Here is a 27,041-nt window from a genome sequence, read left to right as displayed (position 1 = left end):
TTGGGGCCGGAGAAAGGCCATGTTCCTGTGCGGCCTTGCTCCGCCCCCAACACTAGAATACATTTTATGTTCCTCACTATTATTATGGGTGCCACCATTTTGTAACCTAAGTTTCTGCAAACATGTGCAAGCAGGTCAGCACTGGAATGTAGTGAAAGCTAAATTACCACATGGCAGCAACCTCGACTAGAGGGAAGTGGAGAATAACACTATGCTTATAAAATGTATTTAGTGTTTAACCCCTGGACGACCACATCGTTGATCATTAAGAGTTTCCCTGCCTATAATAGGGCACATCACTGGTTGTTATAAAGCTTTCAAAAATGTCAGAAAACTAATAGAAAAAACATGAACTTTTTTTATTTGCATCTGAAAGATCATTTGTAATTTGAACATATCAGGAAAAGAAATACTTTAAACAAGTAAGCATTAGCCTGCTAACACTGTACTCTAATGATAGAGGATAAAGGAATCCATAGGGTCTACTTCTTTATGTTCTCTTTAGCTTGAAGGTCTTTAGAAACACATTTAGACTTCAAAGCCGTCAACATTTCCTTGGTAGTCAGATTTGCAGTTTTCATGACCATTCTTTCTCCATCAGCTTAAAAGAAAAGAAAAAACAAAGTTATACCACTTGTCTGTCAGGAAGTATACTTGTTATTTTTAAAGGGACAGTAAACCTTAAAAATAATGTTGTTATATAATTCTGCACATAGTGCAGAATTATATAACATTATTTAAGTGCTATAGTTCTAAACGGCTTTTTTCTCTTCAAATAAGTAAAAATTACGGCGCTTTTACAGACCCGCTCTCTGCAATATTTAGTCAGCGCATCGGGCCAGCTGTATAGTCACAGCCCGGCCCGACCGCGCCATAGCACTAAGTGCAGCTCGCTCCTGTCACAGGAGCGAGCTGCACTTAATCTTATGGCGCGGTCGCAGTTTAGAACTATAGCACTTAAATAATGTTATATAATTCTGCACTATGTGCAGAATTATATAACAACATTATTTTTAAGGTTTACTGTCCCTTTAAGTATGTTTTGGGGTATTTTCTTTCATTCTTCAGCACATTCCTGTATATATGTAAAATGTCAGGAATTAAATGTTACAAGGATAAAGAGTAACCTGAAGACATACATCTGGCTAAGCAGTATATTATCAAGGGAGGTTCCCTCTTCTAGCCGACAGCTTTTTGGTAACAATAATTGAAACGATGTTTGTGTTTGATATCTAGGAAGGACAGAAGTGCAGTATCAAATACAGTTATCAAGAATAAATAAAACATGTAGGTCAACCCAATAACACGGCAAACAATTCAGAGATAATGAAAACCAAATACAGAAAGGTAATAATAATGCTAAATTCACTTTAGAGCGTGTGACAAACAATGCATTCTGCAGAAATAACAAGGTATTTATTTATATATAATGCCCTGAGGTCCTTACTCCTTGTCCAGTGGATTATCACTGGAAGAAACAGAAATTATGTTTACTGAAACACTTGAGAATTGGCTTGGATATTACAGTAATTGGAGGAATATTGTTTATATATATATATAAAGGGGGAATATGAATGATAAATAGGATATACACATCTGGTGAGCAAATGACAAAAGGCAAATATGTGTAGCCACCAATCAGCAACTAGCTCCCAGCTCCTAAGTCTACCTAGGTATGTTTTTCAAAAAAGGATAGCAAGTGAACAAATTAGATAATGAAAGTAAATTAGAAAGTGGTTTACAATTTCATACTGAATCACTAAAGTTTAAGTTTGACCTTACTGTCAACATTGCAACCAGATTTGATGACTTCACCAGTGATAAATTGTAAGCAGTGATGAGATTTGTGATGACAATAGGTTTCGATCAGGTAAAGATTAAAGGGACAGTCTATTCCAGAATTGTTATTAGTCAAAGACAGATAATCCCTTTATTACTCATTTTTGCACACTTCAGGGAGCACATAAACCTATGCATTTCCTCAGTTTTCTGATTTGGAGGGGAAAAAATTTGTAAACATTTGTTTTAACAAACATTTTCATCATTGAATCCTAATTAATAAAACGTGCAAAATGTTGTTAACTAAATTAACAAATACATCATCCACTATGTAATATAGAGAAACAAAATGAATAGATGAACAGATTGTACATTTCTTGGTATGGTTTGTTTTTGCAAATGAAAGCATGCTGGTAAAGAAAATGTCAGTTTAATTTTCATTTGAAAAACAAATAATGCAAATACATTTAGCACGCCTTCCATTTAAAATCAGTCAGAAATGTAAAGTGCAATTTATTTTAAAACTTATATAAATGTTTTCTGTAGAATAATCCAACTTACCAAACAGAATATCTACAGCTGGCTCAGATTTATCATGCCTCACGTCTGCGGTTATCTCACAGTTAATATTGGTAGAACGTACTTTTTTTGCGTTAATACTTTCCAAAAATTCTCTGCAAAAAAAAAAAAAAAGTTAAAGATTTATGCATTTTCTATTGGAAATGTACAAATAGCTATAAGAATGCGAAAATAAAACGAAAAAACTATAGAACATCTGAAAAATGCATTTAAATTTAAAGTGAATGTAAATTTTGATGCTAAAGTGCCTAGTTTTTAAAAATTAGATTAAAAACAGGGGCACTTTAATTCATCAAAATTTACATTTCACTCCTGTTGTGAAAAAAAATACTTACCTTTTAAACTTGACAGCAGCTCCAGCTTCCTCTGGTCGTTGCAAGCCATTTCTGACGTCAGAAATGATGGCTAGGTCATCCTCCAATCACGGCCCCCCCCCCCCCCAGGGGAATCAGTGTCTGATTCAATGCTGTGATTGGAGGAAGCCGGATTCCTCATTTTAGACCCAGGAAGATGCTTTGCAACGGGTGGAGGAAGCTGAAGCTACTGTCAAGATTAAAAAGGTAAGTTTTTTTTCACAACAGGAGTGAAATGTAAATTTTGATGAATTAAAGTGCCCCTGTTTTTAATCAAATTTTTAAAAACCGGGCACTTTAGCATCAAAATTTACATTCACTTTAAATTAAAAACAAGCTTGTTTTGTTTGGGTAATGCTTCTAGTAAATACCAACATTGTTCACATTGATATCAATCACTACACACATGCCCTGCATAGCAAATGGCTGAACGCCGTGTGTATTTGCATTTACAGATGGCACCAGCTCAGGGAAGTAACCTAGATTCTACGCTAATTACTCTTGATACGTTCTTTAGCAGCTCCATGTTTAATGATGGCATCACACAGACAAGCAGGCCATTAGTCTACTACAGAGACAAGTTAAAGTGATGTTAAATCCTACTGGTTCAAAAACACTAGGATTTACCAGTGCTAAAATTAAATGGGACCTTCAGAGATTACTTTTAAAAAGGGTTGTGAAACGTACCTTTTCTTTGCCGTGGCCTAAATGCTAAACAAAGTGGGTCGAGCCGCCCACGGAAAAGCTTTCACTTCAATGAGGTGATGTTTCCACCTCTAAGCCAACAGCAAAAGTCGTTCCTTCTTTGAAGAAGGGTTAGGACACAGTGATGGAACAACAATCTCTTGATTGATATTCCTGTTAGTAACTACCTTAGGTAAGAACCCAGGTTTAGTACGCAGAACTACCTTGTCTGAATGAAAAATCAGATAAGGAGAATCACAATGTAAGGCAGATAACTCAGAGACTCTTCGAGCCTAGGAAATAGCCATCAAAAACAAAACCTTCCAGGATAACAGCTTGATATCAATGGAATGAAGGGGTTCAAATGGAACGCCTTGAAGAACATTAAGAACTAAGTTTAAGCTCCACGGCGGAGCAACAGTCTTAAACACAGGCTTAATCCTAGTTAAAGCCTGACAAAAAACCTGAACGTCTGGAACTTCAGCCAGACGTTTGTGTAGAAGAATAGACAGAGCAGAAATCTGTCCCTTTAACGAACTAGCAGATAAGCCCTTTTCTAAACCCTCTTGTAGAAAGGACAATATCCTAGGAATCCTAACCTTACTCCATGAGTAACTCTTGGATTCGCACCAATATAAATATTTACGCCATATCTTATGGTAAATTTTTCTGGTAACAGGCTTCCTAGCCTGTATTAAGGTATCAATAACCGACGCCGAGAAGCCACGCTTTGATAGAATCAAGCGTTCAATCTCCATGCAGTCAGCCTCAGAGAAATTAGATTTGGATGTTTGAAAGGACCCTGAATTAGAAGGTCCTGTCTCAGAGGCAGAGACCACGGTGGACAGGACGACATGTCCACTAGGTCTGCATACCAGGTCCTGCGTGGCCACGCAGGCGCTATCAGAATCACCAAAGCTCTCTCCTGTTTGATCTTGGCAATCAAACGAGGAAGCATCGGGAATGGTGGAAACACATAAGCCATGTTGAAGACCCAAGGGGCTGTCAGAGCATCTATCAGCACCGCTCCCGGGTCCCTGGACCTGGATCCGTAACAAGGAAGCTTGGCGTTCTGGCGAGACGCCATGAGATCCAGATCTGGTTTGCCCCAACGAAGAATCAGTTGAGCAAAGACCTCCGGATGAAGTTCCCACTCCCCCGGATGAAAAGTCTGGCAACTTAGAAAATCCGCCTCCCAGTTCTCTACGCCTGGGATGTAAATCGCTGACAGGTGGCAAGAGTGAGACTCTGCCCAGCGAATTATCTTTGAGACTTTCAACATCGCTAGGGAACTTCTGGTTCCCCCTTGATGGTTGATGTAAGCCACAGTCGTGATGTTGTCCGACTGAAATCTGATGAACCTCAGAGTTGCTAACTGAGGCCAAGCTAGGAGAGCATTGAATATTGCTCTTAATTCCAGAATATTTATTGGGAGGAGTTTCTCCTCCTGAGTCCATAATCCCTGAGCTTTCAGGGAGTTCCAGACTGCGCCCCAGCCTAGAAGGCTGGCGTCTGTTGTTACAATCGTCCAATCTGGCCTGCGAAAGGTCATCCCCTTGGACAGATGTGGCCGAGAGAGCCACCATAGAAGAGAATCTCTGGTCTCTTGATCCAGACTTAGTAGGGGGGACAAATCTGAGAAATCCCCGTTCCACTGACTTAGCATGCACAATTGCAGCGGTCTGAGATGCAGGCGCATCTTAGCATGTCCATTGCCGCCACCATTAAGCAGATTACTTCCATGCGCTGAGCTACTGACGGGTGTGGAATGGAATGAAGGACACGGCAAGCATTTAGAAGTTTTGATAACCTGGCCTCTGTCAGGTAAATTTTCATCTCTACAGAATCTATAAGAGTCCCTAGAAAGGGAACTCTTGTAAGTGGTAATAGAGAACTCTTTTCCACGTTCACCTTCCACCCATGCGACCTCAGAAATGCCAGAACTATCTCTGTATGAGACTTGGCAGTTTGAAAACTTGACGCTTGTATCAGAATGCCGTCTAGGTACGGAGTCACCGCTATGCCTCGCGGTCTTAGTACCGCCAGAAGTGAGCCCAGAACTTTTGTAAAGATTCTTGGAGCCGTAGCTAATCCGAAGGGAAGAGGTACAAACTGGTAATGCCTGTCTAGGAAAGCAAATCTTAGGTACCGATAATGATCCTTGTGAATCGGTATGTGAAGGTAGGCATCCTTTAAATCCACTGTGGTCATGTACTGACCCTCTTGGATCATGGGAAGGATGGTTCGAATAGTTTCCATTTTGAATGATGGAACTCTTAGAAATTTGTTTAGGATTTTTAAGTCCAAGATTGGTCTGAAGGTTCCCTCTTTCTTGGGAACCACAAATAGATTTGAATAGAATCCCTGCCCGTGTTCCGTCCGCGGAACTGGGTGGATCACCCCCATTAGTAAAAGGTCTTGTACACAGCGTAGAAACGCCTCTTTCTTTATTTGGTTTGCTGATAACCTTGAAAGATGAAATCTCCCTCGTGGAGGAGAAGTTTTGAAGTCCAGGAGATATCCCTGAGATATGATCTCCAACGCCCAGGGATCCTGGACATCTCTTGCCCAAGCCTGGGCGAAGAGAGAAAGTCTGCCCCCCACTAGATCCGTTTCCGGATAGGGGGCCCTCTCTTCATGCTGTCTTGGGGGCAGCAGCAGGTTTCTTGGCCTGCTTGCCCTTGTTCCAGGACTGGTTAACTTTCCAGCCCTGCCTGTAACGAGCAACAGCTCCTTCCTGTTTTGGAGCGGAGGAAGTTGATGCTGCTCCAGCCTTGAAGATACGAAAGGCACGAAAATTAGACTGTTTGGCCTTTGATTTGGCCCTGACCTGAGGTAGAGCATGGCCCTTACCTCCCGTAATGTCAGCTATAATTTCTTTCAAGCCGGGCCCGAATAAGGTCTGCCCTTTGAAAGGAATATTAAGCAATTTAGATTTAGAAGTCACGTCAGCTGACCAGGATTTAAGCCATAGCGCTCTGTGCGCTTGGATGGCGAATCCGGAGTTCTTAGCCGTAAGTTTGGTTAAATGTACGACGGCATCAGAAACAAATGCGTTAGCTAGCTTAAGTGCTTTAAGCTTGTTCATAATTTCATCCAATGGAGCTGTGCGAATGGCCTCTTCCAGAGACTCAAACCAGAATGCCGCCGCAGCAGTGACAGGCGCAATGCATGCAAGGGGCTGTAAGATAAAACCTTGTTGAACAAACATTTTCTTAAGGTAACCCTCTAATTTCTTATCCATTGGATCGGAAAAGGCACAACTATCCTCCACCGGGATAGTGGTACGCTTAGCTAAAGTAGAAACTGCTCCCTCCACCTTAGGGACCGTCTGCCATAAGTCTCGTGTGGTGGGGTCTATAGGAAACATTTTCCTAAATATGGGAGGAGGGGAAAAGGGCACACCAGGTCTATCCCACTCCTTGCTAATAATCTCTGTAAGCCTTTTAGGTATAGGAAAAACGTCAGTACACACCGGTACCACATAGTATCTATCCAACCTACATAATTTTTCTGGAATTGCAACCGTGTTACAATCATTCAGAGCCGCTAATACCTCCCCTAGCAATATGCGGAGGTTCTCAAGCTTAAATTTAAAATTAGAAATCTCTGAATCCAGTCTCCCTGGATCAGATCCGTCACCCACAGAATGAAGCTCTCCGTCTTCACGTTCTGCAAACTGTGACGCAGTATCTGACATGGCTCTCACCTCATCCGCGCGCTCTTTCCTTAACCCAGAGCTATCGCGCTTGCCTCTTAATTCTGGCAATTTAGATAATACTTCTGTCATAACAGTAGCCATGTCTTGCAAAGTGATTTGTAAGGGCCTCCCTGATGTACTTGGCGCCACAAAATCACGCACCTCCTGAGCGGGAGGCGAAGGTACTGACACGTGAGGAGAGTTAGTCGGCATAACTTCCCCCTCGTTGTCTGGTGATAATTTCTTTACATGTAAAGATTGACTTTTATTTAAAGTAGCATCAATGCAATTAGTACATAAATTTCTATTGGGCTCCACATTGGCCTTTAAACATAGTGAACAAAGAGATTCATCTGTGTCAGACATGTTTAAACAGACTAGCAATGAGACTAGCAAGCTTAGAAATACTTTTCTAAATAAATTTACAAGCAATATAAAAAACGCTACTGTGCCTTTAAGAAGCACAAAAAGCTGTCACAGTTGAAATAACAATGAACCAAAATAGTTATAGCAACCAATTTTTCACAGTAAATGTATTAAGTTAGCAAAGGATTGCACCCACCAGCAAATGGATTATTAACCCCTTAATACCCAAAAACGGATTAACAATTTAATAATTAACGTTTTTCTCACAGTCAAAACACACTGTCACAGGTCTGCTGTGACTGATTACCTCCCTCAAAAACAGAATTTATGTTTACCTGATAAATTACTTTCTCCAACGGTGTGTCCGGTCCACGGCGTCATCCTTACTTGTGGGATATTCTCTTCCCCAACAGGAAATGGCAAAGAGCCCAGCAAAGCTGGTCACATGATCCCTCCTAGGCTCCGCCTACCCCAGTCATTCGACCGACGTTAAGGAGGAATATTTGCATAGGAGAAACCATATGATACCGTGGTGACTGTAGTTAAAGAAAATAAATTATCAGACCTGATTAAAAAACCAGGGCGGGCCGTGGACCGGACACACCGTTGGAGAAAGTAATTTATCAGGTAAACATAAATTCTGTTTTCTCCAGCCTCAGAAGAAGCAAAAGTATCAAACTTGTAAAATTTGGTAAAAGTGTGCAGTGAAGACCAAGTCGCTGCCCTACATATCTGATCAACAGAAGCCTCGTTCTTGAAGGCCCATGTGGAAGCCACAGCCCTAGTGGAATGAGCTGTGATTCTTTCGGGAGGCTGCCGTCCGGCAGTCTCGTAAGCCAATCTGATGATGCTTTTAATCCAAAAAGAGAGAGAGGTAGAAGTTGCTTTTTGACCTCTCCTTTTACCTGAATAAACAACAAACAAGGAAGATGTTTGTCTAAAATCCTTTGTAGCGTCTAAATAGAATTTTAGAGCGCGAACAACATCCAAATTGTGCAACAAACGTTCCTTCTTTGAAACTGGTTTCGGACACAGAGAAGGTACGATAATCTCCTGGTTAATGTTCTTGTTAGAAACAACTTTTGGAAGAAAACCAGGTTTAGTACGTAAAACCACCTTATCTGCATGGAACACCAGATAAGGAGGAGAACACTGCAGAGCAGATAATTCTGAAACTCTTCTAGCAGTAGAAATTGCAACCAAAAACAAAACTTTCCAAGATAATAACTTAATATCAACGGAATGCAAGGGTTCAAACGGAACCCCCTGAAGAACTGAAAGAACTAAGTTGAGACTCCAAGGAGGAGTCAACGGTTTGTAAACAGGCTTGATTCTAACCAGAGCCTGAACAAAGGCTTGAACATCTGGCACAGCTGCCAGCTTTTTGTGAAGTAACACAGACAAGGCAGAAATCTGTCCCTTCAAGGAACTTGCAGATAATCCTTTTTCCAATCCTTCTTGAAGGAAGGATAGAATCTTAGGAATCTTAACCTTGTCCCAAGGGAATCCTTTAGATTCACACCAACAGATATATTTTTTCCAAATTTTGTGGTAAATTTTTCTAGTTACAGGCTTTCTGGCCTGAACAAGAGTATCAATAACAGAATCTGAGAACCCTCGCTTCGATAAAATCAAGCGTTCAATCTCCAAGCAGTCAGCTGGAGTGAGACCAGATTCGGATGTTCGAACGGACCTTGAACAAGAAGGTCTCGTCTCAAAGGTAGCTTCCATGGTGGAGCCGATGACATATTCACCAGATCTGCATACCAAGTCCTGCGTGGCCACGCAGGAGCTATCAAGATCACAGACGCCCTCTCCTGATTGATCCTGGCTACCAGCCTGGGGATGAGAGGAAACGGCGGGAATACATAAGCTAGTTTGAAGGTCCAAGGTGCTACTAGTGCATCTACTAGAGTCGCCTTGGGATCCCTGGATCTGGACCCGTAGCAAGGAACTTTGAAGTTCTGACGAGAGGCCATCAGATCCATGTCTGGGATGCCCCACAGTTGAGTGATTTGGGCAAAGATTTCCGGATGGAGTTCCCACTCCCCCGGATGTAATGTCTGACGACTCAGAAAATCCGCTTCCCAATTTTCCACTCCTGGGATGTGGATTGCAGACAGGTGGCAGGAGTGAGTCTCCGCCCATTGAATGATTTTGGTCACTTCTTCCATCGCCAGGGAACTCCTTGTTCCCCCCTGATGGTTGATGTACGCAACAGTCGTCATGTTGTCTGATTGAAACCGTATGAACCTGGCCCTTGCTAGCTGAGGCCAAGCCTTGAGAGCATTGAATATCGCTCTCAGTTCCAGAATATTTATCGGTAGAAGAGATTCTTCCCGAGACCAAAGACCCTGAGCTTTCAGGGATCCCCAGACCGCGCCCCAGCCCATCAGACTGGCGTCGGTCGTGACAATGACCCACTCTGGTCTGCGGAAGGTCATCCCTTGTGACAGGTTGTCCAGGGACAGCCACCAACGGAGTGAGCCTCTGGTCCTCTGATTTACTTGTATCTTCGGAGACAAGTCTGTATAGTCCCCATTCCACTGACTGAGCATGCACAGTTGTAATGGTCTTAGATGAATGCGCGCAAAAGGAACTATGTCCATTGCCGCTACCATCAAACCTATCACTTCCATGCACTGCGCTATGGAAGGAAGAGGAACGGAATGAAGTATCCGACAAGAGTCTAGAAGTTTTGTTTTTCTGGCCTCTGTCAGAAAAATCCTCATTTCTAAGGAGTCTATTATTGTTCCCAAGAAGGGAACCCTTGTTGACGGAGATAGAGAACTCTTTTCCACGTTCACTTTCCATCCGTGAGATCTGAGAAAGGCCAGGACGATGTCCGTGTGAGCCTTTGCTTGAGGAAGGGACGACGCTTGAATCAGAATGTCGTCCAAGTAAGGTACTACAGCAATGCCCCTTGGTCTTAGCACCGCTAGAAGGGACCCTAGTACCTTTGTGAAAATCCTTGGAGCAGTGGCTAATCCGAAAGGAAGCGCCACGAACTGGTAATGCTTGTCCAGGAATGCGAACCTTAGGAACCGATGATGTTCCTTGTGGATAGGAATATGTAGATACGCATCCTTTAAATCCACCGTGGTCATGAATTGACCTTCCTGGATGGAAGGAAGAATTGTTCGAATGGTTTCCATTTTGAACGATGGAACCTTGAGAAACTTGTTTAAGATCTTGAGATCTAAGATTGGTCTGAACGTTCCCTCTTTTTTGGGAACTATGAACAGATTTGAGTAGAACCCCATCCCTTGTTCTCCTAATGGAACAGGATGAATCACTCCCATTTTTAACAGGTCTTCTACACAATGTAAGAATGCCTGTCTTTTTATGTGGTCTGAAGACAACTGAGACCTGTGGAACCTCCCCCTTGGGGGAAGCCCCTTGAATTCCAGAAGATAACCTTGGGAGACTATTTCTAGTGCCCAAGGATCCAGAACATCTCTTGCCCAAGCCTGAGCGAAGAGAGAGAGTCTGCCCCCCACCAGATCCGGACCCGGATCGGGGGCCAACATTTCATGCTGTCTTGGTAGCAGTGGCAGGTTTCTTGGCCTGCTTTCCCTTGTTCCAGCCTTGCATTGGTCTCCAAGCTTGCTTGGCTTGAGAAGTATTACCCTCTTGCTTAGAGGACGTAGCACTTTGGGCTGGTCCGTTTCTACGAAAGGGACGAAAATTAGGTTTATTTTTGGCCTTGAAAGGCCGATCCTGAGGAAGGGCGTGGCCCTTACCCCCAGTGATATCAGAGATAATCTCTTTCAAGTCAGGGCCAAACAGCGTTTTCCCCTTGAAAGGAATGTTAAGTAGTTTGTTCTTGGAAGACGCATCAGCTGACCAAGATTTCAACCAAAGCGCTCTGCGCGCCACAATAGCAAACCCAGAATTCTTAGCCGCTAACCTAGCCAATTGCAAAGTGGCGTCTAGGGTGAAAGAATTAGCCAATTTGAGAGCACTGATTCTGTCCATAATCTCCTCATAAGGAGGAGAATCACTATCGACCGCCTTTACCAGCTCATCGAACCAGAAACACGCGGCTGTAGCGACAGGGACAATGCATGAAATTGGTTGTAGAAGGTAACCCTGCTGAACAAACATTTTTTAAAGTAAACCTTCTAATTTTTTATCCATAGGATCTTTGAAAGCACAACTATCTTCTATGGGTATAGTGGTGCGTTTGTTTAAAGTGGAAACCGCTCCCTCGACCTTGGGGACTGTCTGCCATAAGTCCTTTCTGGGGTCGACCATAGGAAACAATTTTTTAAATATGGGGGGAGGGACGAAAGGTATACCGGGCCTTTCCCATTCTTTATTTACAATGTCCGCCACCCGCTTGGGTATAGGAAAAGCTTCTGGGAGCCCCGGGACCTCTAGGAACTTGTCCATTTTACATAGTTTCTCTGGGATGACCAAATTGTCACAATCATCCAGAGTGGATAATACCTCCTTAAGCAGAGCGCGGAGATGTTCCAACTTAAATTTAAATGTAATCACATCAGGTTCAGCTTGTTGAGAAATTTTCCCTGAATCTGAAATTTCTCCCTCAGACAAAACCTCCCTGGCCCCATCAGACTGGTGTAGGGGCCTTTCAGAACCATTATCATCAGCGTCGTCATGCTCTTCAGTATCTAAAACAGAGCAGTCGCGCTTACGCTGATAAGTGGGCATTTTGGCTAAAATGTTTTTGATAGAATTATCCATTACAGCCGTTAATTGTTGCATAGTAAGGAGTATTGGCGCGCTAGATGTACTAGGGGCCTCCTGAGTGGGCAAGACTCGTGTAGACGAAGGAGGGAATGATGCAGTACCATGCTTACTCCCCTCACTTGAGGAATCATCTTGGGCATCATTGTCATTGTCACATAAATCACATTTATTTAAATGAGAGGGAACTCTGGCTTCCCCACATTCAGAACACAGTCTATCTGGTAGTTCAGACATGTTAAACAGGCATAAACTTGATAACAAAGTACAAAAAACGTTTTAAAATAAAACCGTTACTGTCACTTTAAATTTTAAACTGAACACACTTTATTACTGCAATTGCGAAAAAATATGAAGGAATTGTTCAAAATTCACCAAAATTTCACCACAGTGTCTTAAAGCCTTAAAAGTATTGCACACCAAATTTGGAAGCTTTAACCCTTAAAATAACGGAACCGGAGCCGTTTTTAACTTTAACCCCTTTACAGTCCCTGGTATCTGCTTTGCTGAGACCCAACCAAGCCCAAAGGGGAATACGATACCAAATGACGCCTTCAGAAAGTATTTTCTATGTATCAGAGCTCCTCACACATGCGACTGCATGTCATGCCTCTCAAAAACAAGTGCGCAACACCGGCGCGAAAATGAGGCTCTGCCTATGATTTGGGAAAGCCCCTAAAGAATAAGGTGTCTAAAACAGTGCCTGCCGATATAATCTTATCAAAATACCCAGATTAAATGATTCCTCAAGGCTAAATATGTGTAATATATGAATCGATTTAGCCCAGAAAAAGTCTACAGTCTTAATAAGCCCTTATGAAGCCCTTATTTACTATCTTAATAAACATGGCTTACCGGATCCCATAGGGAAAATGACAGCTTCCAGCATTACATCGTCTTGTTAGAATGTGTCATACCTCAAGCAGCAAGAGACTGCTCACTGTTCCCCCAACTGAAGTTAATTCCTCTCAACAGTCCTGTGTGGAACAGCCATGGATTTTAGTAACGGTAGCTAAAATCATTTTCCTCATACAAACAGAAATCTTCATCTCTTTTCTGTTTCAGAGTAAATAGTACATACCAGCACTATTTTAAAATAACAAACTCTTGATTGAATAATAAAAACTACAGTTAAACACTAAAAAACTCTAAGCCATCTCCGTGGAGATGTTGCCTGTACAACGGCAAAGAGAATGACTGGGGTAGGCGGAGCCTAGGAGGGATCATGTGACCAGCTTTGCTGGGCTCTTTGCCATTTCCTGTTGGGGAAGAGAATATCCCACAAGTAAGGATGACGCCGTGGACCGGACACACCTATGTTGGAGAAATGAATTTTGAAGACCCCTGAGCTCTCTAGAGACGATCTGGATCATGGAGGATGAAGTAGACAGATTGTGACTGAATTTTTACTGCGCAAAAAAGCGCTAAAAACAGAATTTATGTTTACCTGATAAATTACTTTCTCCAACGGTGTGTCCGGTCCACGGCGTCATCCTTACTTGTGGGATATTCTCTTCCCCAACAGGAAATGGCAAAGAGCCCAGCAAAGCTGGTCACATGATCCCTCCTAGGCTCCGCCTACCCCAGTCATTCGACCGACGTTAAGGAGGAATCTTTGCATAGGAGAAACCATAATGGTACCGTGGTGACTGTAGTTAAAGAAAATAAATTATCAGACCTGATTAAAAAAACCAGGGCGGGCCGTGGACCGGACACACCGTTGGAGAAAGTAATTTATCAGGTAAACATAAATTCTGTTTTCTCCAACATAGGTGTGTCCGGTCCACGGCATCATCCTTACTTGTGGGAACCAATACCAAAGCTTTAGGACACGGATGAAGGGAGGGAGCAAATCAGGTCACCTAAATGGAAGGCACCACGGCTTGCAAAACCTTTCTCCCAAAAATAGCCTCAGAAGAAGCAAAAGTATCAAACTTGTAAAATTTGGTAAAAGTGTGCAGTGAAGACCAAGTCGCTGCCCTACATATCTGATCAACAGAAGCCTCGTTCTTGAAGGCCCATGTGGAAGCCACAGCCCTAGTGGAATGAGCTGTGATTCTTTCGGGAGGCTGCCGTCCGGCAGTCTCGTAAGCCAATCTGATGATGCTTTTAATCCAAAAAGAGAGAGAGGTAGAAGTTGCTTTTTGACCTCTCCTTTTACCAGAATAAACAACAAACAAGGAAGAGGTTTGTCTAAAATCCTTTGTAGCATCTAAATAGAATTTTAGAGCACGAACAACATCCAAATTGTGCAACAAACGTTCCTTCTTTGAAACTGGTTTCGGACACAGAGAAGGTACGATAATCTCCTGGTTAATGTTTTTGTTAGAAACAACTTTTGGAAGAAAACCAGGTTTAGTACGTAAAACCACCTTATCTGCATGGAACACCAGATAAGGAGGAGAACACTGCAGAGCAGATAATTCTGAAACTCTTCTAGCAGAAGAAATTGCAACTAAAAACAAAACTTTCCAAGATAACAACTTAATATCAACGGAATGCAAGGGTTCAAACGGAACCCCCTGAAGAACTGAAAGAACTAAATTGAGACTCCAAGGAGGAGTCAAAGGTTTGAAAACAGGCTTAATTCTAACCAGAGCCTGAACAAAGGCTTGAACATCTGGCACAGCGGCCAGCTTTTTGTGAAGTAACACAGACAAGGCAGAAATCTGTCCCTTCAGGGAACTTGCAGATAATCCTTTTTCCAATCCTTCTTGAAGGAAGGATAGAATCCTAGGAATCTTAACCTTGTCCCAAGGGAATCCTTTAGATTCACACCAACAGATATATTTTTTCCAAATTTTGTGGTAAATCTTTCTAGTTACAGGCTTTCTGGCCTGAACAAGAGTATCGATAACAGAATCTGAGAATCCTCGCTTCGATAAGATCAAGCGTTCAATCTCCAAGCAGTCAGCTGGAGTGAAACCAGATTCGGATGTTCGAACGGACCCTGAACAAGAAGGTCTCGTCTCAAAGGTAGCTTCCAAGGAGGAGCCGATGACATATTCACCAGATCTGCGTACCAAGTCCTGCGTGGCCACGCAGGAGCTATCAAGATCACCGACGCCCTCTCCTGATTGATCCTGGCTACCAGCCTGGGGATGAGAGGAAACGGCGGGAACACATATCCGGATGGAGTTCCCACTCCCCCGGATGCAATGTCTGACGACTCAGAAAATCCGCTTCCCAATTTTCCACTCCTGGGATGTGGATAGCAGACAGGTGGCAGGAGTGAGACTCCGCCCATAGAATGATTTTGGTCACTTCTTCCATCGCCAGGGAACTCCTTGTTCCCCCCTGATGGTTGATGTACGCAACAGTTGTCATGTTGTCTGATTGAAACCGTATGAACTTGGCCCTCGCTAGCTGAGGCCAAGCTTTGAGAGCATTGAATATCGCTCTCAGTTCCAGAATATTTATCGGTAGAAGAGATTCTTCCCGAGACCAAAGACCCTGAGCTTTCAGGGATCCCCAGACCGCGCCCCAGCCCATCAGACTGGCGTCGGTTGTGACAATGACCCACTCTGGTCTGCGGAATGTCATCCCTCGTGACAGGTTGTCCAGGGACAGCCACCAACGGAGTGAGTCTCTGGTCCTCTGATTTACTTGTATCTTCGGAGACAAGTCTGTATAGTCCCCATTCCACTGACTGAGCATGCACAGTTGTAAAGGTCTTAGATGAATGCGTGCAAAAGGAACTATGTCCATTGCCGCTACCATCAACCCGATCACTTCCATGCACTGAGCTATGGAAGGAAGAGGAACGGAATGGAGTATCCGACAAGAGTCTAGAAGTTTTGTTTTTCTGGCCTCTGTCAGAAAAATCCTCATTTCTAAGGAGTCAATTATTGTTCCCAAGAAGGGAACCCTTGTTGACGGAGATAGAGAACTCTTTTCCACGTTCACTTTCCATCCGTGAGATCTGAGAAAGGCCAGGACAATGTCCGTGTGAGCCTTTGCTTGAGGAAGGGACGACGCTTGAATCAGAATGTCGTCCAAGTAAGGTACTACAGCAATGCCCCTTGGTCTTAGCACAGCTAGAAGGGACCCTAGTACCTTTGTGAAAATCCTTGGAGCAGTGGCTAATCCGAAAGGAAGCGCCACGAACTGGTAATGTTTGTCCAGGAATGCGAACCTCAGGAACCGATGATGTTCCTTGTGGATAGGAATATGTAGATACGCATCCTTTAAATCCACCGTGGTCATGAATTGACCTTCCTGGATGGAAGGAAGAATAGTTCGAATGGTTTCCATCTTGAACGATGGAACCTTGAGAAACTTGTTTAAGATCTTGAGATCTAAGATTGGTCTGAACGTTCCCTCTTTTTTGGGAACTATAAACAGATTGGAGTAGAACCCCATCCCTTGTTCTCTTAATGGAACAGGATGAATCACTCCCATTTTTAACAGGTCTTCTACACAATGTAAGAATGCCTGTCTTTTTATGTGGTCTGAAGACAACTGAGACCTGTGGAACCTCCCCCTTGGGGGAAGTCCCTTGAATTCCAGAAGATAACCTTGGGAGACTATTTCTAGCGCCCAAGGATCCAGAACATCTCTTGCCCAAGCCTGAGCGAAGAGAGAGAGTCTGCCCCCCACCAGATCCGGTCCCGGATCGGGGGCCAACATTTCATGCTGTCTTGGTAGCAGTGGCAGGTTTCTTGGCCTGCTTTCCCTTGTTCCAGCCTTGCATTGGTCTCCAAGCTGGCTTGGCTTGAGAAGTATTACCCTCTTGCTTAGAGGACGTAGCACTTTGGGCTGGTCCGTTTCTACGAAAGGGACGAAAATTAGGTTTATTTTTTGCCTTGAAAGGCCGATCCTGAGGAAGGGCGTGGCCCTTACCCCCAGTGATATCCGAGATAATCTCTTTCAAGTCAGGGCCAAACAGCGTTTTCCCCTTGAAAGGAATGTTAAGTAGCTTGTTCTTGGAAGACGCATCAGCCGACCAAGATTTCAACCAAAGCGCTCTGCGCGCCACAATAGCAAACCCAGAATTCTTAGCCGCTAACCTAGCCAATTGCAAAGTGGCGTCTAGGGTGAAAGAATTAGCCAATTTGAGAGCATTGATTCTGTCCTTAATCTCCTCATAAGGAGGAGAATCACTGTCGACCGCCTTTATCAGCTCATCGAACCAGAAACATGCGGCTGTAGCGACAGGGACAATGCATGAAATTGGTTGTAGAAGGTAACCCTGCTGAACAAACATCTTTTTAAGCAAACCTTCTAATTTTTTATCCATAGGATCTTTGAAAGCACAACTATCCTCTATGGGTATAGTGGTGCGTTTGTTTAAAGTGGAAACCGCTCCCTCGACCTTGGGGACTGTCTGCCATAAGTCCTTTCTGGGGTCGACCATAGGAAACAATTTTTTAAATATGGGGGGAGGGACGAAAGGAATACCGGGCCTTTCCCATTCTTTATTAACAATGTCCGCCACCCGCTTGGGTATAGGAAAAGCTTCTGGGAGCCCCGGCACCTCTAGGAACTTGTCCATTTTACATAGTTTTTCTGGGATGACCAACTTGTCACAATCATCCAGAGTGGATAATACCTCCTTAAGCAGAATGCGGAGATGTTCCAACTTAAATTTAAATGCAATCACATCAGGTTCAGCTTGTTGAGAAATGTTCCCTGAATCAGTAATTTCTCCCTCAGACAAAACCTCCCTGGCCCCATCAGACTGAGTTAGGGGCCCTTCAGAAATATTAATATCAGCGTCGTCATGCTCTTCAGTATCTAAAACAGAGCAGTCGCGCTTACGCTGATAAGTGTTCATTTTGGCTAAAATGTTTTTGACAGAATTATCCATTACAGCCGTTAATTGTTGCATAGTAAGGAGTATTGGCGCGCTAGATGTACTAGGGGCCTCCTGAGTGGGCAAGACTCGTGTAGACGAAGGAGGGAATGATGCAGTACCATGCTTACTCCCCTCACTTGAGGAATCATCTTGGGCATCATTGTCATTGTCACATAAATCACATTTATTTAAATGAATAGGAATTCTGGCTTCCCCACATTCAGAACACAGTCTATCTGGTAGTTCAGACATGTTAAACAGGCATAAACTTGATAACAAGTACAAAAAACGTTTTAAAATAAAACCGTTACTGTCACTTTAAATTTTAAACTGAACACACTTTATTACTGCAAATGCGAAAAAACATGAAGGAATTGTTCAAAATTTACCAAATTTTCACCACAGTGTCTTAAAGCCTTAAAAGTATTGCACACCAAATTTGGAAGCTTTAACCCTTAAAATAACGGAACCGGAGCCGTTTTGAACTTTAACCCCTTTACAGTCCCTGGTATCTGCTTTGCTGAGACCCAACCAAGCCCCAAGGGGAATACGATACCAAATGACGCCTTCAGAAAGTCTTTTCTAAGTATCAGAGCTCCTCTCACATGCGACTGCATGCCATGCCTCTCAAAAACAAGTGCGCAACACCGGCGCGAAAATGAGGCTCTGCCTATGCTTTGGGAAAGCCCCTAAAGAATAAGGTGTCTAAAACAGTGCCTGCCGATATTATTATATCAAAATACCCAGATAAAATGATTCCTCAAGGCTAAATATGTGTTAATAATCAATCGATTTAGCCCAAAAAAAGTCTACAGTCGTAATAAGCCCTTTTTGAAGCCCTTATTTACAATCGTAATAAACATGGCTTACCGGATCCCAGAGGGAAAATGACAGCTTCCAGCATTACATCGTCTTGTTAGAATGTGTCATACCTCAAGCAGCAAAAGACTGCTCACTGTTCCCCCAACTGAAGTTAATTGCTCTCAACAGTCCTGTGTGGAACAGCCATGGATTTTAGTGACGGTTGCTAAAATCATTTTCCTCATACAAACAGAAATCTTCATCTCTTTTCTGTTTCTGAGTAAATAGTACATACCAGCACTATTTCAAAATAACAAACTCTTGATTGAATAATAAAAACTACAGTTAAACACTAAAAAACTCTAAGCCATCTCCGTGGAGATGTTGCCTGTACAACGGCAAAGAGAATGACTGGGGTAGGCGGAGCCTAGGAGGGATCATGTGACCAGCTTTGCTGGGCTCTTTGCCATTTCCTGTTGGGGAAGAGAATATCCCACAAGTAAGGATGACGCCGTGGACCGGACACACCTATGTTGGAGAAATAGGCCCCTCCCACTCATATTACAACAGTGGGGAAGCTCAGAAAACTGTTTCTATGCAGAAAACAAAGATGGCCATGTGGTAAAAATCATGCCCCAATAAGTTTTATCACCAAGTACCTCACAAAAAACGATTAACATGCCAGTAAACGTTTTAAACATACATTTGAAAAGTTATGAAGTGTTATTAATAAGCCTGCTACCAGTCGCTTTTACTGCAGTTAAGGCTCATACATTATTTCAGTATTAACAGTATTTTCAGAGTCAATTCCATTCCTTAGAAAAATACATTCAGTGTACACACACTCATCAGCCTAATACCAGTCGCTATCACTGCATTTAAGGCTGAACTTACTTTACATTGGTATCAGCAGTATTTTCTCAGTCAATTCCATTCCTCAGAAAAATAATTACTGCACATACCTCATTTGCAGGGGGGCCCTGCATGCTATTCCCCTTCTCTGAAGTTACCTCACTCCTCAGATGAGAACAGCCAGTGGATCTTAGTTACGTCTGCTAAGATCATAGAAAACGCAGGCAGATTCTTCTTCTAATGCTGCCTGAGAATAAACAGCACACTCCGGTGCCATTTAAAATAACAAACTTTTGATTGTAGAAATAAACTAAGTTAAAAAAAAAAACACCACAGACCTCTCACAGCGACCTATCTAGTTAGGCTGCAAGAGAATGACTGAATATGACATGTGAGGGGAGGAGCTATGTAGCAAGCTCTGCTGGGTGATCCTCTTGCAGCTTCCTGTTAGGAAGAGATATATTCAATAAGTAATGGATGACCCGTGGACTGACTACACTTAACAAGAGAAAACGATTTGCCGGGGGAGACTGGAGCCACTGAGTTTAGCGTTTTTGAAGCGCTAGGATTTACCATCACTTTAAATGCATTCAGAAGCCAACTATGCAAACACTTTACACCACATGTGCTTATACACAGAAATAAGTTTGGATATTTCAGTGTAAGCTCTATGTGACTATTTAAGTATGAAATCTGCACTCCAACCTCCAGCAATGTGAATTTCCTGTAGTTAAAGGGTCATTAAACTGCTGGGTACAACTAAAGTACCGAAATTTCGGCCGCAAAAATGTTTTGGACGAAAATGGCATTTTTTATTTCGTTTTTTTGTGTTACATAGAACTGAATGCAGAATGTATATTGATATTAAATTAATATCAACAATATATTATTCTTCATTCAGTCCTATATAACTGGAACAGTTTAACAGATTTATATTTATATAGTTTTTTTTAACAATAAATATTTATATTTGCTGCCCATTTCTGCGCTTGTTCTCATGCCGCATCTCATGGCATGTGCACGAGGCTCCCATTGGAGCCTATGGAAGAGCGATCTTGCAAGGTCGCGTTCGCATTACACCTAGACAGTAATAGCAGCGCACATTTGAGTGCGCTGGTATTACAAAGTGGAGCATAAATATTGTTTTGGCGAAAGCAATATTTTGCCCTCCACTGGCCCTCAATATCTGCCGGTTTCCAAGTCACTACAGACAGCTTTTTATCGCATGCTTTTTTATTAAGCTTTTCACAATACACCTGCAAATTCCCGTGTGCCATATACATAGCATTGTGCTCTCTTTTCCATGGAGTTGTGCAGGATACAGCACTAATTGTCTAAAATGCAAGGCATTAGATAATAGCCAAGTGATAAGGGGGCTGTCAGAAGAGGCTTAGATAGAAGGTAATCACAGAGGTAAAAAGTATATTAATATAACCATGTTGGCTGTGCAAAACTGGTGAATGGGTAATAAAGGGATAATCAATCTTTTTAATTAACAACATTTTTGGAGTAGACTGTCCCTTTAAGAGAGAAAAGGAGGACTTTTTTGGCTGAATAAGAACTCGGGCATAATACATTTTATCTATCCAGTCTGGGTGACATACACTACCTCATTAAGCGCTGTGCAGAGAATTTAAGGAAGGAACAATGAGAAAGCTAAGCTAGGCTGCTGCACTAATCCTCAACAGCCAAGTGGAAGTGACATGTGCACCCACATCAGTGCCAAGGATTTAGGGTCAGTTTATCAGCTGCTATGGCACCCAGTATGAACTTATCTATGACTGTACTTTTTTTTGTACATTTACAAAATCGTAAACCTAACCTACTGCTTTTATTGCCCACAATTCAATATACAAAGGAAGTTATTGTGACTTTCGCGTCATTTTTTTTACTCTAACAGATCTTATTTTTTTAAATAAACAAAATGGGCCCTTTTAAAAAGGGACACTCAAATCAAAATTAACCTCACACGATTCAGATAGAGCAGGCAATTTTTAATAACTTTGCAATTTACTTCCATTAACAATATGTGCACACTCTTTTTATATTTACACTTTTTGAGTGACCAGCTCCTACTAAGCATGTGCAAGAATTCACAGAATATACTTTATGCATTTGTGATTGGCTGATGGCTATCACATGAAACAGGAGTGGAAATAAACATAACTTTGAAATTTGTCAGAAAAACCATCTACTACTCATTAGAAACATAGAAACATAGATATTGACGGCAGATAAGAGCCATAGGCCCAGCAAGTCTGCCCGACCTTACCTAACAGTATAAACTTATCTAGTTCGTAGGATAGCCCTATGCTTGTCCCATGCATTTTTAAAGTCCCCCACAGTGTTTGTTGCTACTACCTCTTGAGGAAGTTTATTCCATAAATCAATCACTCTTTCTGTAAAGAAGTGCTTCCTCAAATTACTCCTGAATCTACTACCCTTTAGCTTGAGCTCATGACCCCTTGTTCTTGAATTTTCCATTTTATGTAAAATACCCACAGCCTCAGTTTTACTAAACCCTTTAATGTACTTGAAAGTTGCTATCATATCACCTCTTTCCCTTCTCTCCTCTAAGCTATACATATTTAGGTCATTGAGCCTATCCTGGTAAGTTTTATTTTTTAGACCATGTACCATTTTGGTAGCCCTCCTTTGCACAGATTCAAGTTTGTTAATATCCTTCTGAAGATATGGCCTCCAGAACTGCACACAATACTCAAGAAGCGCTATTGTATTGTCTTTTTATTATTCATTATTGTAAACTTTGATAAATGAAAGCCCAGTATCAAATAATACTCTTAAAACAGGGGCACTTTAATTCATTAAAGTTTACAATGATGCTTATTTTTTTAAAATACTTCCTTTGCGTTATGGTAAACGTAACGCCAATCCTCCGCCCGTATCTGCTGCTTTCTTTAGCAGACTGATGACTAATCCGGCTTCCTCCAATCGTTGTGTGCCCCCTTTGGTGTCCAGCTCGTGTGGCACCCAAAGAATGGAGGAAGCTGGATTTGTCATCTAAATGCTAAGGAAAGCAGCAGATGCGGGCTGAGGATCGGCATTATGTTTACCATAATACAAAGGTATTTTAAAAAATAAGCATCATTGTAAACTTTAATGAATTAAAGTGCCCCTGTTTTTAAGAGTATTATTTGATACTGGTCTTTAAATCACTTTAATTATGCAAATCTACTGTATTTATGGGTCCTTTAACATCAGCAATACATTAATATAAAATGTGTCATCTCATAAACCTACACAGGATTACTGATTCAGTGTCATCATATTGTTTTGTGTTATTTTGCTATGTTGTTCTACAAGATAATTACATGACATATACTTTTAACAAGGTATCCAATATAATCCAGCACCAGGGTATCACCTCTGTACACTCTGCAAAGTGTGCAAACTATCAGGGATCAGCACCACATTCCCAAAGTCCAATAGTGTCAAAAAAGTAGATAGCAGCACCATTAATAATAAAATCAAAGAATTTATTGAGCCAACATAGAAAGACAACATTTCGGATTCATATCCTTAATCATGTCGGACATATACTTTTAGATTGTAAATTAATTTAAAGATAAACATGTAGTGAACACAGCATATTTAAAAATTAATGACATTAGCTACAAATATATAAAGAGCAAACAATCTTTCAACTACTCCGGTCTTTATAAAAATATCTTGTACTGTATCCGATTAGCCAAATCAAAGTAAAGTTCCCCTTCATTATTTTTGGATAAGAAGAGGCAAGTGAGGTTTTTGTTAACAAGGTATCACAATTTATGTTAAAATAAATAATGTAACATTTAAAAAAATAGATTAATATCATGGATAATAATAATTCACAAATTAAACATTTGGCAAATGTGTAATACTAAGCATATCAAACATTTACTTTAATATATCTTAAGTAAAACACCGATTATAAATGTTTTAAAGTCATTTAAAAAGGATAGTAAACTATAAAATGTTTAGTTATGTGTAGAACAATTTTGATATATAGTTTAATTTGCAATCTTCCCTTTTTTTTCATTCTAAAAACTTAAAGTGATGGTAAACTTCAGCTAATCAAATGTAATATTTGCCATTAAATAAAGTATATGTGTACCTTTATTTTTTATTAAAGGGACACTGAACCCAAAATTTTTCTTTCATGATTCAGATAGAGTATGACATTTTAAGCAACTTTCTAATTTACGCCTATTATCAAATTTTCTTCATTCTCTTGGTATCTTTATTTGAAATGCAAGAATGTAAGTTTAGATGCCGGCCCATATTTGGTGAACAACCTGGGTTGTTCTTGCTGATTGGTGGATAAATTCATCCACCAATAAAAAAAGTGCTGTCTAGAGTTCTGAACCAAAAAAAAAAAGCTTAGATGCCTTCTTTTTCAAATAAAGATAGCAAGAGAATGAAGATAAATTGATAATAGGAGTAAATTAGAGAGTTGCCTAAAATTGCAGGCTCTATCTGAATCACAAAAGAAAAAATTTGGGTTCAGTGTCCCTTTAATCTATCTGTGAAAGGGGTTAAACACATGCCTTTAGTAATGCTTCTATTACAACGTTATGCCGGCCCACTGGAATTAACTTTTTTTAATGACAATTCCAATTAACATCCAATCAGTGTGTGCCATGTGACATTGTTGAAATGTACTTTGTTCTGTGCTGAGAAGTATACCTAGGTATGCTCAAGTGAAGCAAATGTAATTCATGACTGGGAGCTGATTGGTGACTACAAATATATGCCTTTTTCACTGACGCACCAGATGTTTTCTGCTAGCTCCCTGTAGCGCACTGTTACTTTGGAGCTCACTTTAACTATGTGTCTAACCACTTTACAGTAACATAATAGAATTTTGTGTCTTAATTCTCTCTCATTCCATGTGTATTCTCTGAATACGGAATACTCCAACTGTTATCACAATACTGACCTCTAGTGACTGATTGTAAAACCTACACTTTTTAGAGAAAAGGGAAGAGAATAATGAAAGGTTTTTTTGTGTTTGTTACCGCGCATACCTAGAAGGGAGATTAAACAGCTCGTTTTCATGTTGCTGTTCCTTGCCAAAAAGCAAATTCTGTAACCTGCAAGTTCTCTAAACCAGAATTTATTTTGACATAAGAGTTGTTTAATCTTCCTTTAAATGTGTTGTATTCAAATGTTTCATGTCACAAGTATTGAGCTGCAATATTCTAATCTTTTCCTGACTCCCATTTTACTAAAAGAACTGCCTGTGACTTGCCTGAGGTCCCTGTAATAATGTAATAAAGATCTACCGCTGGGCACACCTGATACACAATACCAAAGGGACTGTATCCATTAAATCGTTCTACTCAATGAAAATAAAGAATTCTGAACAGACCAATAACAAAATAAACGGCTGAGTTGTGTATGGTTTGCGCAATATTTTACTTTTTATTGCTTGTTGAATTGCCTCCCCCATCAGGGATTGACAACCTGTATTACAAATTCAGGACCTAGTAACAATATTGAGGAGCCAGATGCACTTATTTTTTCTGGAAAGTCCTAATGTATGTGATGTAATAATACATATATCATTTAAAATTGCAAAATAAATGCTAAAATAGCAGGTTAAATATTTTGCTTTTTCCAAGTCAACCTGTACTTACTCTTTAACCCTTTGAGTGCTAAGCACTTTCCCACCTGGGTGCTAAGCTGTTTTAAGGGTTTTTTTATTTTTTATTTTGTAAAATATATTTTTTTTTAACTTACCCCCCCCAGATCCCCAATACTTACACTGTTGGATTACCTTTCCAACGGTGGTTCATGGGGGTCTGTAGCTGCTTAGATCTCTGAGAAACAGGCTTCTAAGCAGCATGCCCCCTGCTCTATTCTTAGCAATGTGAATTTTAAATCAAGCTGCGCGGTGACGTCATCACGTCATTGCGCGTGACGTCACCGCGCATAATGTGAAGCCCCGGCGATGCCTGTCACTATGCAGGCCCGATCGCCGGGGTAGGAGTGGGTGGGAGCCCCCAGATCTCCTTCAAGGCGGGAGAGTGCTAGCGACGGCTCTGAGCCGTCGTTAGCACCTGAGTGGGAAACTCTGCGACGGCTCAGAGCCGTCGTTAGCACTCAAGGGGTTAAAGGGGATACTAAACCCACATTTTTTAATTTAATGATTCAGATAGAGCATGTAATTTTAAGCAACGTTCTAATTTACTCATTTTTTTTCTTCGTTCTCTAGCTATCTTTATTCGAAAATCAGGAATGTTAAGCTTAGGAGCCGGTCTATTTTTGGATCAGAACCTGGGTAGCGCTTGGTGGCTACATTTAACAACCAATCAGCAAGCGCTACCCAGGTGCTGAACCCCTTACATTCCTGCTTTTTCAAATAAAGATACCAAGAGAACAAAGAAAAACTGATACAGTAATAGGAGTAAATTAGGAAGTTGCTTAAAATTTGCACATTCTATCTGAATCATGAAAGAAAAAAAAAAAAGTGGTTTCATATCCCTTTAAGTTTGTTTTATTTTATTTAGATGCCACTTTCAGTTCTGTTTTTCAGATATGAGGAGCTTGTATAATTTTATATTGAGAGCATTTCCTAAAGGTTAATTACAGGATTATTGCATACAGTAGAATTGTATAATTAGTACGTGCATAATAAAAAAAGAATGCAATAACATTCTGAATTTAAAATAAGCAGTAGATCTGTTTTCTGAGAAATGTATCCCCCCCCCCCCAGTTTGCCGGCTCCCTGTATCATGTGATGGCCATCAGCCAATCACAGAAGAGTATACCATATGCACATGCTTACTAGGAGCTGGCGCTTCAGAAAGTGTTCAAGTAAAAAGACGCACAATTTGATAATGGAAGTTGAATTGGAAAGTTTCTTAAATCTACATGCTCTGAGCCATGAAAGTTTAAATTTTGACTTTAGTGTCCCTTTAAAAGTGGAATCGCTGGAGGTAAAAAACTGTGAAGGTTAGTCTGGCAATATAATTGTAAAGGCAACTCAGTGCTGCCTAAATAGTGGTCTCGCAATGGCTAAACTGTGTGCTTTTCATTAAAGGGTCATTATAGTAAAAAAATGAAATACCAAAATTCGTCAAGGCGTGGAATTTTAAGACTAGCGACCCTGCAGTACTGTGTGGTTAACCTCTGGAAAGGTGTTAAACACACAGTAGAAATACCCTGCAGGACTCTTTGAGCACTAATGGTCCCAAATGGAAAGTGCAGTTTATCCAATCAGCAGAACTAGCTGCACAACTCAGATGTTGAACTAGCACTGTTTAGAACAGCAAAGTTTTCTGCTTGGGACAAGCAGTGCCCTGCGAGTCTTGACTGGTATTTCTACTGTGTGTTTAACCCCTTTATCGGGGTCTAACACACAGTTGTCTAGGGTGGCTAGTCTTAAACTTACATACTCTAACAGATGAAA

The 27,041-nt window shown here is 41.3% G+C and overlaps 1 protein-coding gene across 1 annotated transcript in view; it reads right to left on the bottom strand.

Moving 5' to 3' along the window:
• Window positions 1-335: 335 nt before the first annotated feature.
• The window catches only part of MRPL53 (mitochondrial ribosomal protein L53), a 44,093-nt gene continuing 17,387 nt past the window's right edge, over window positions 336-27,041 (bottom strand). The window contains exons 2-3 of the mRNA XM_053713165.1: window positions 2,341-2,453; window positions 336-601 (exon numbers count right to left, since the gene is read on the bottom strand). Of these exons, the coding sequence (XP_053569140.1) occupies window positions 483-601; window positions 2,341-2,453 (232 nt within the window). The 3' untranslated portion in view covers window positions 336-482. The remainder of the gene's footprint in view (window positions 602-2,340; window positions 2,454-27,041) is intronic.

This window comes from Bombina bombina, chromosome 5 (genome assembly GCF_027579735.1).
Source record: "Bombina bombina isolate aBomBom1 chromosome 5, aBomBom1.pri, whole genome shotgun sequence".
Lineage (NCBI taxonomy): Eukaryota > Metazoa > Chordata > Amphibia > Anura > Bombinatoridae > Bombina > Bombina bombina.
This window is presented reverse-complemented; position numbering and strand designations above follow the sequence as displayed.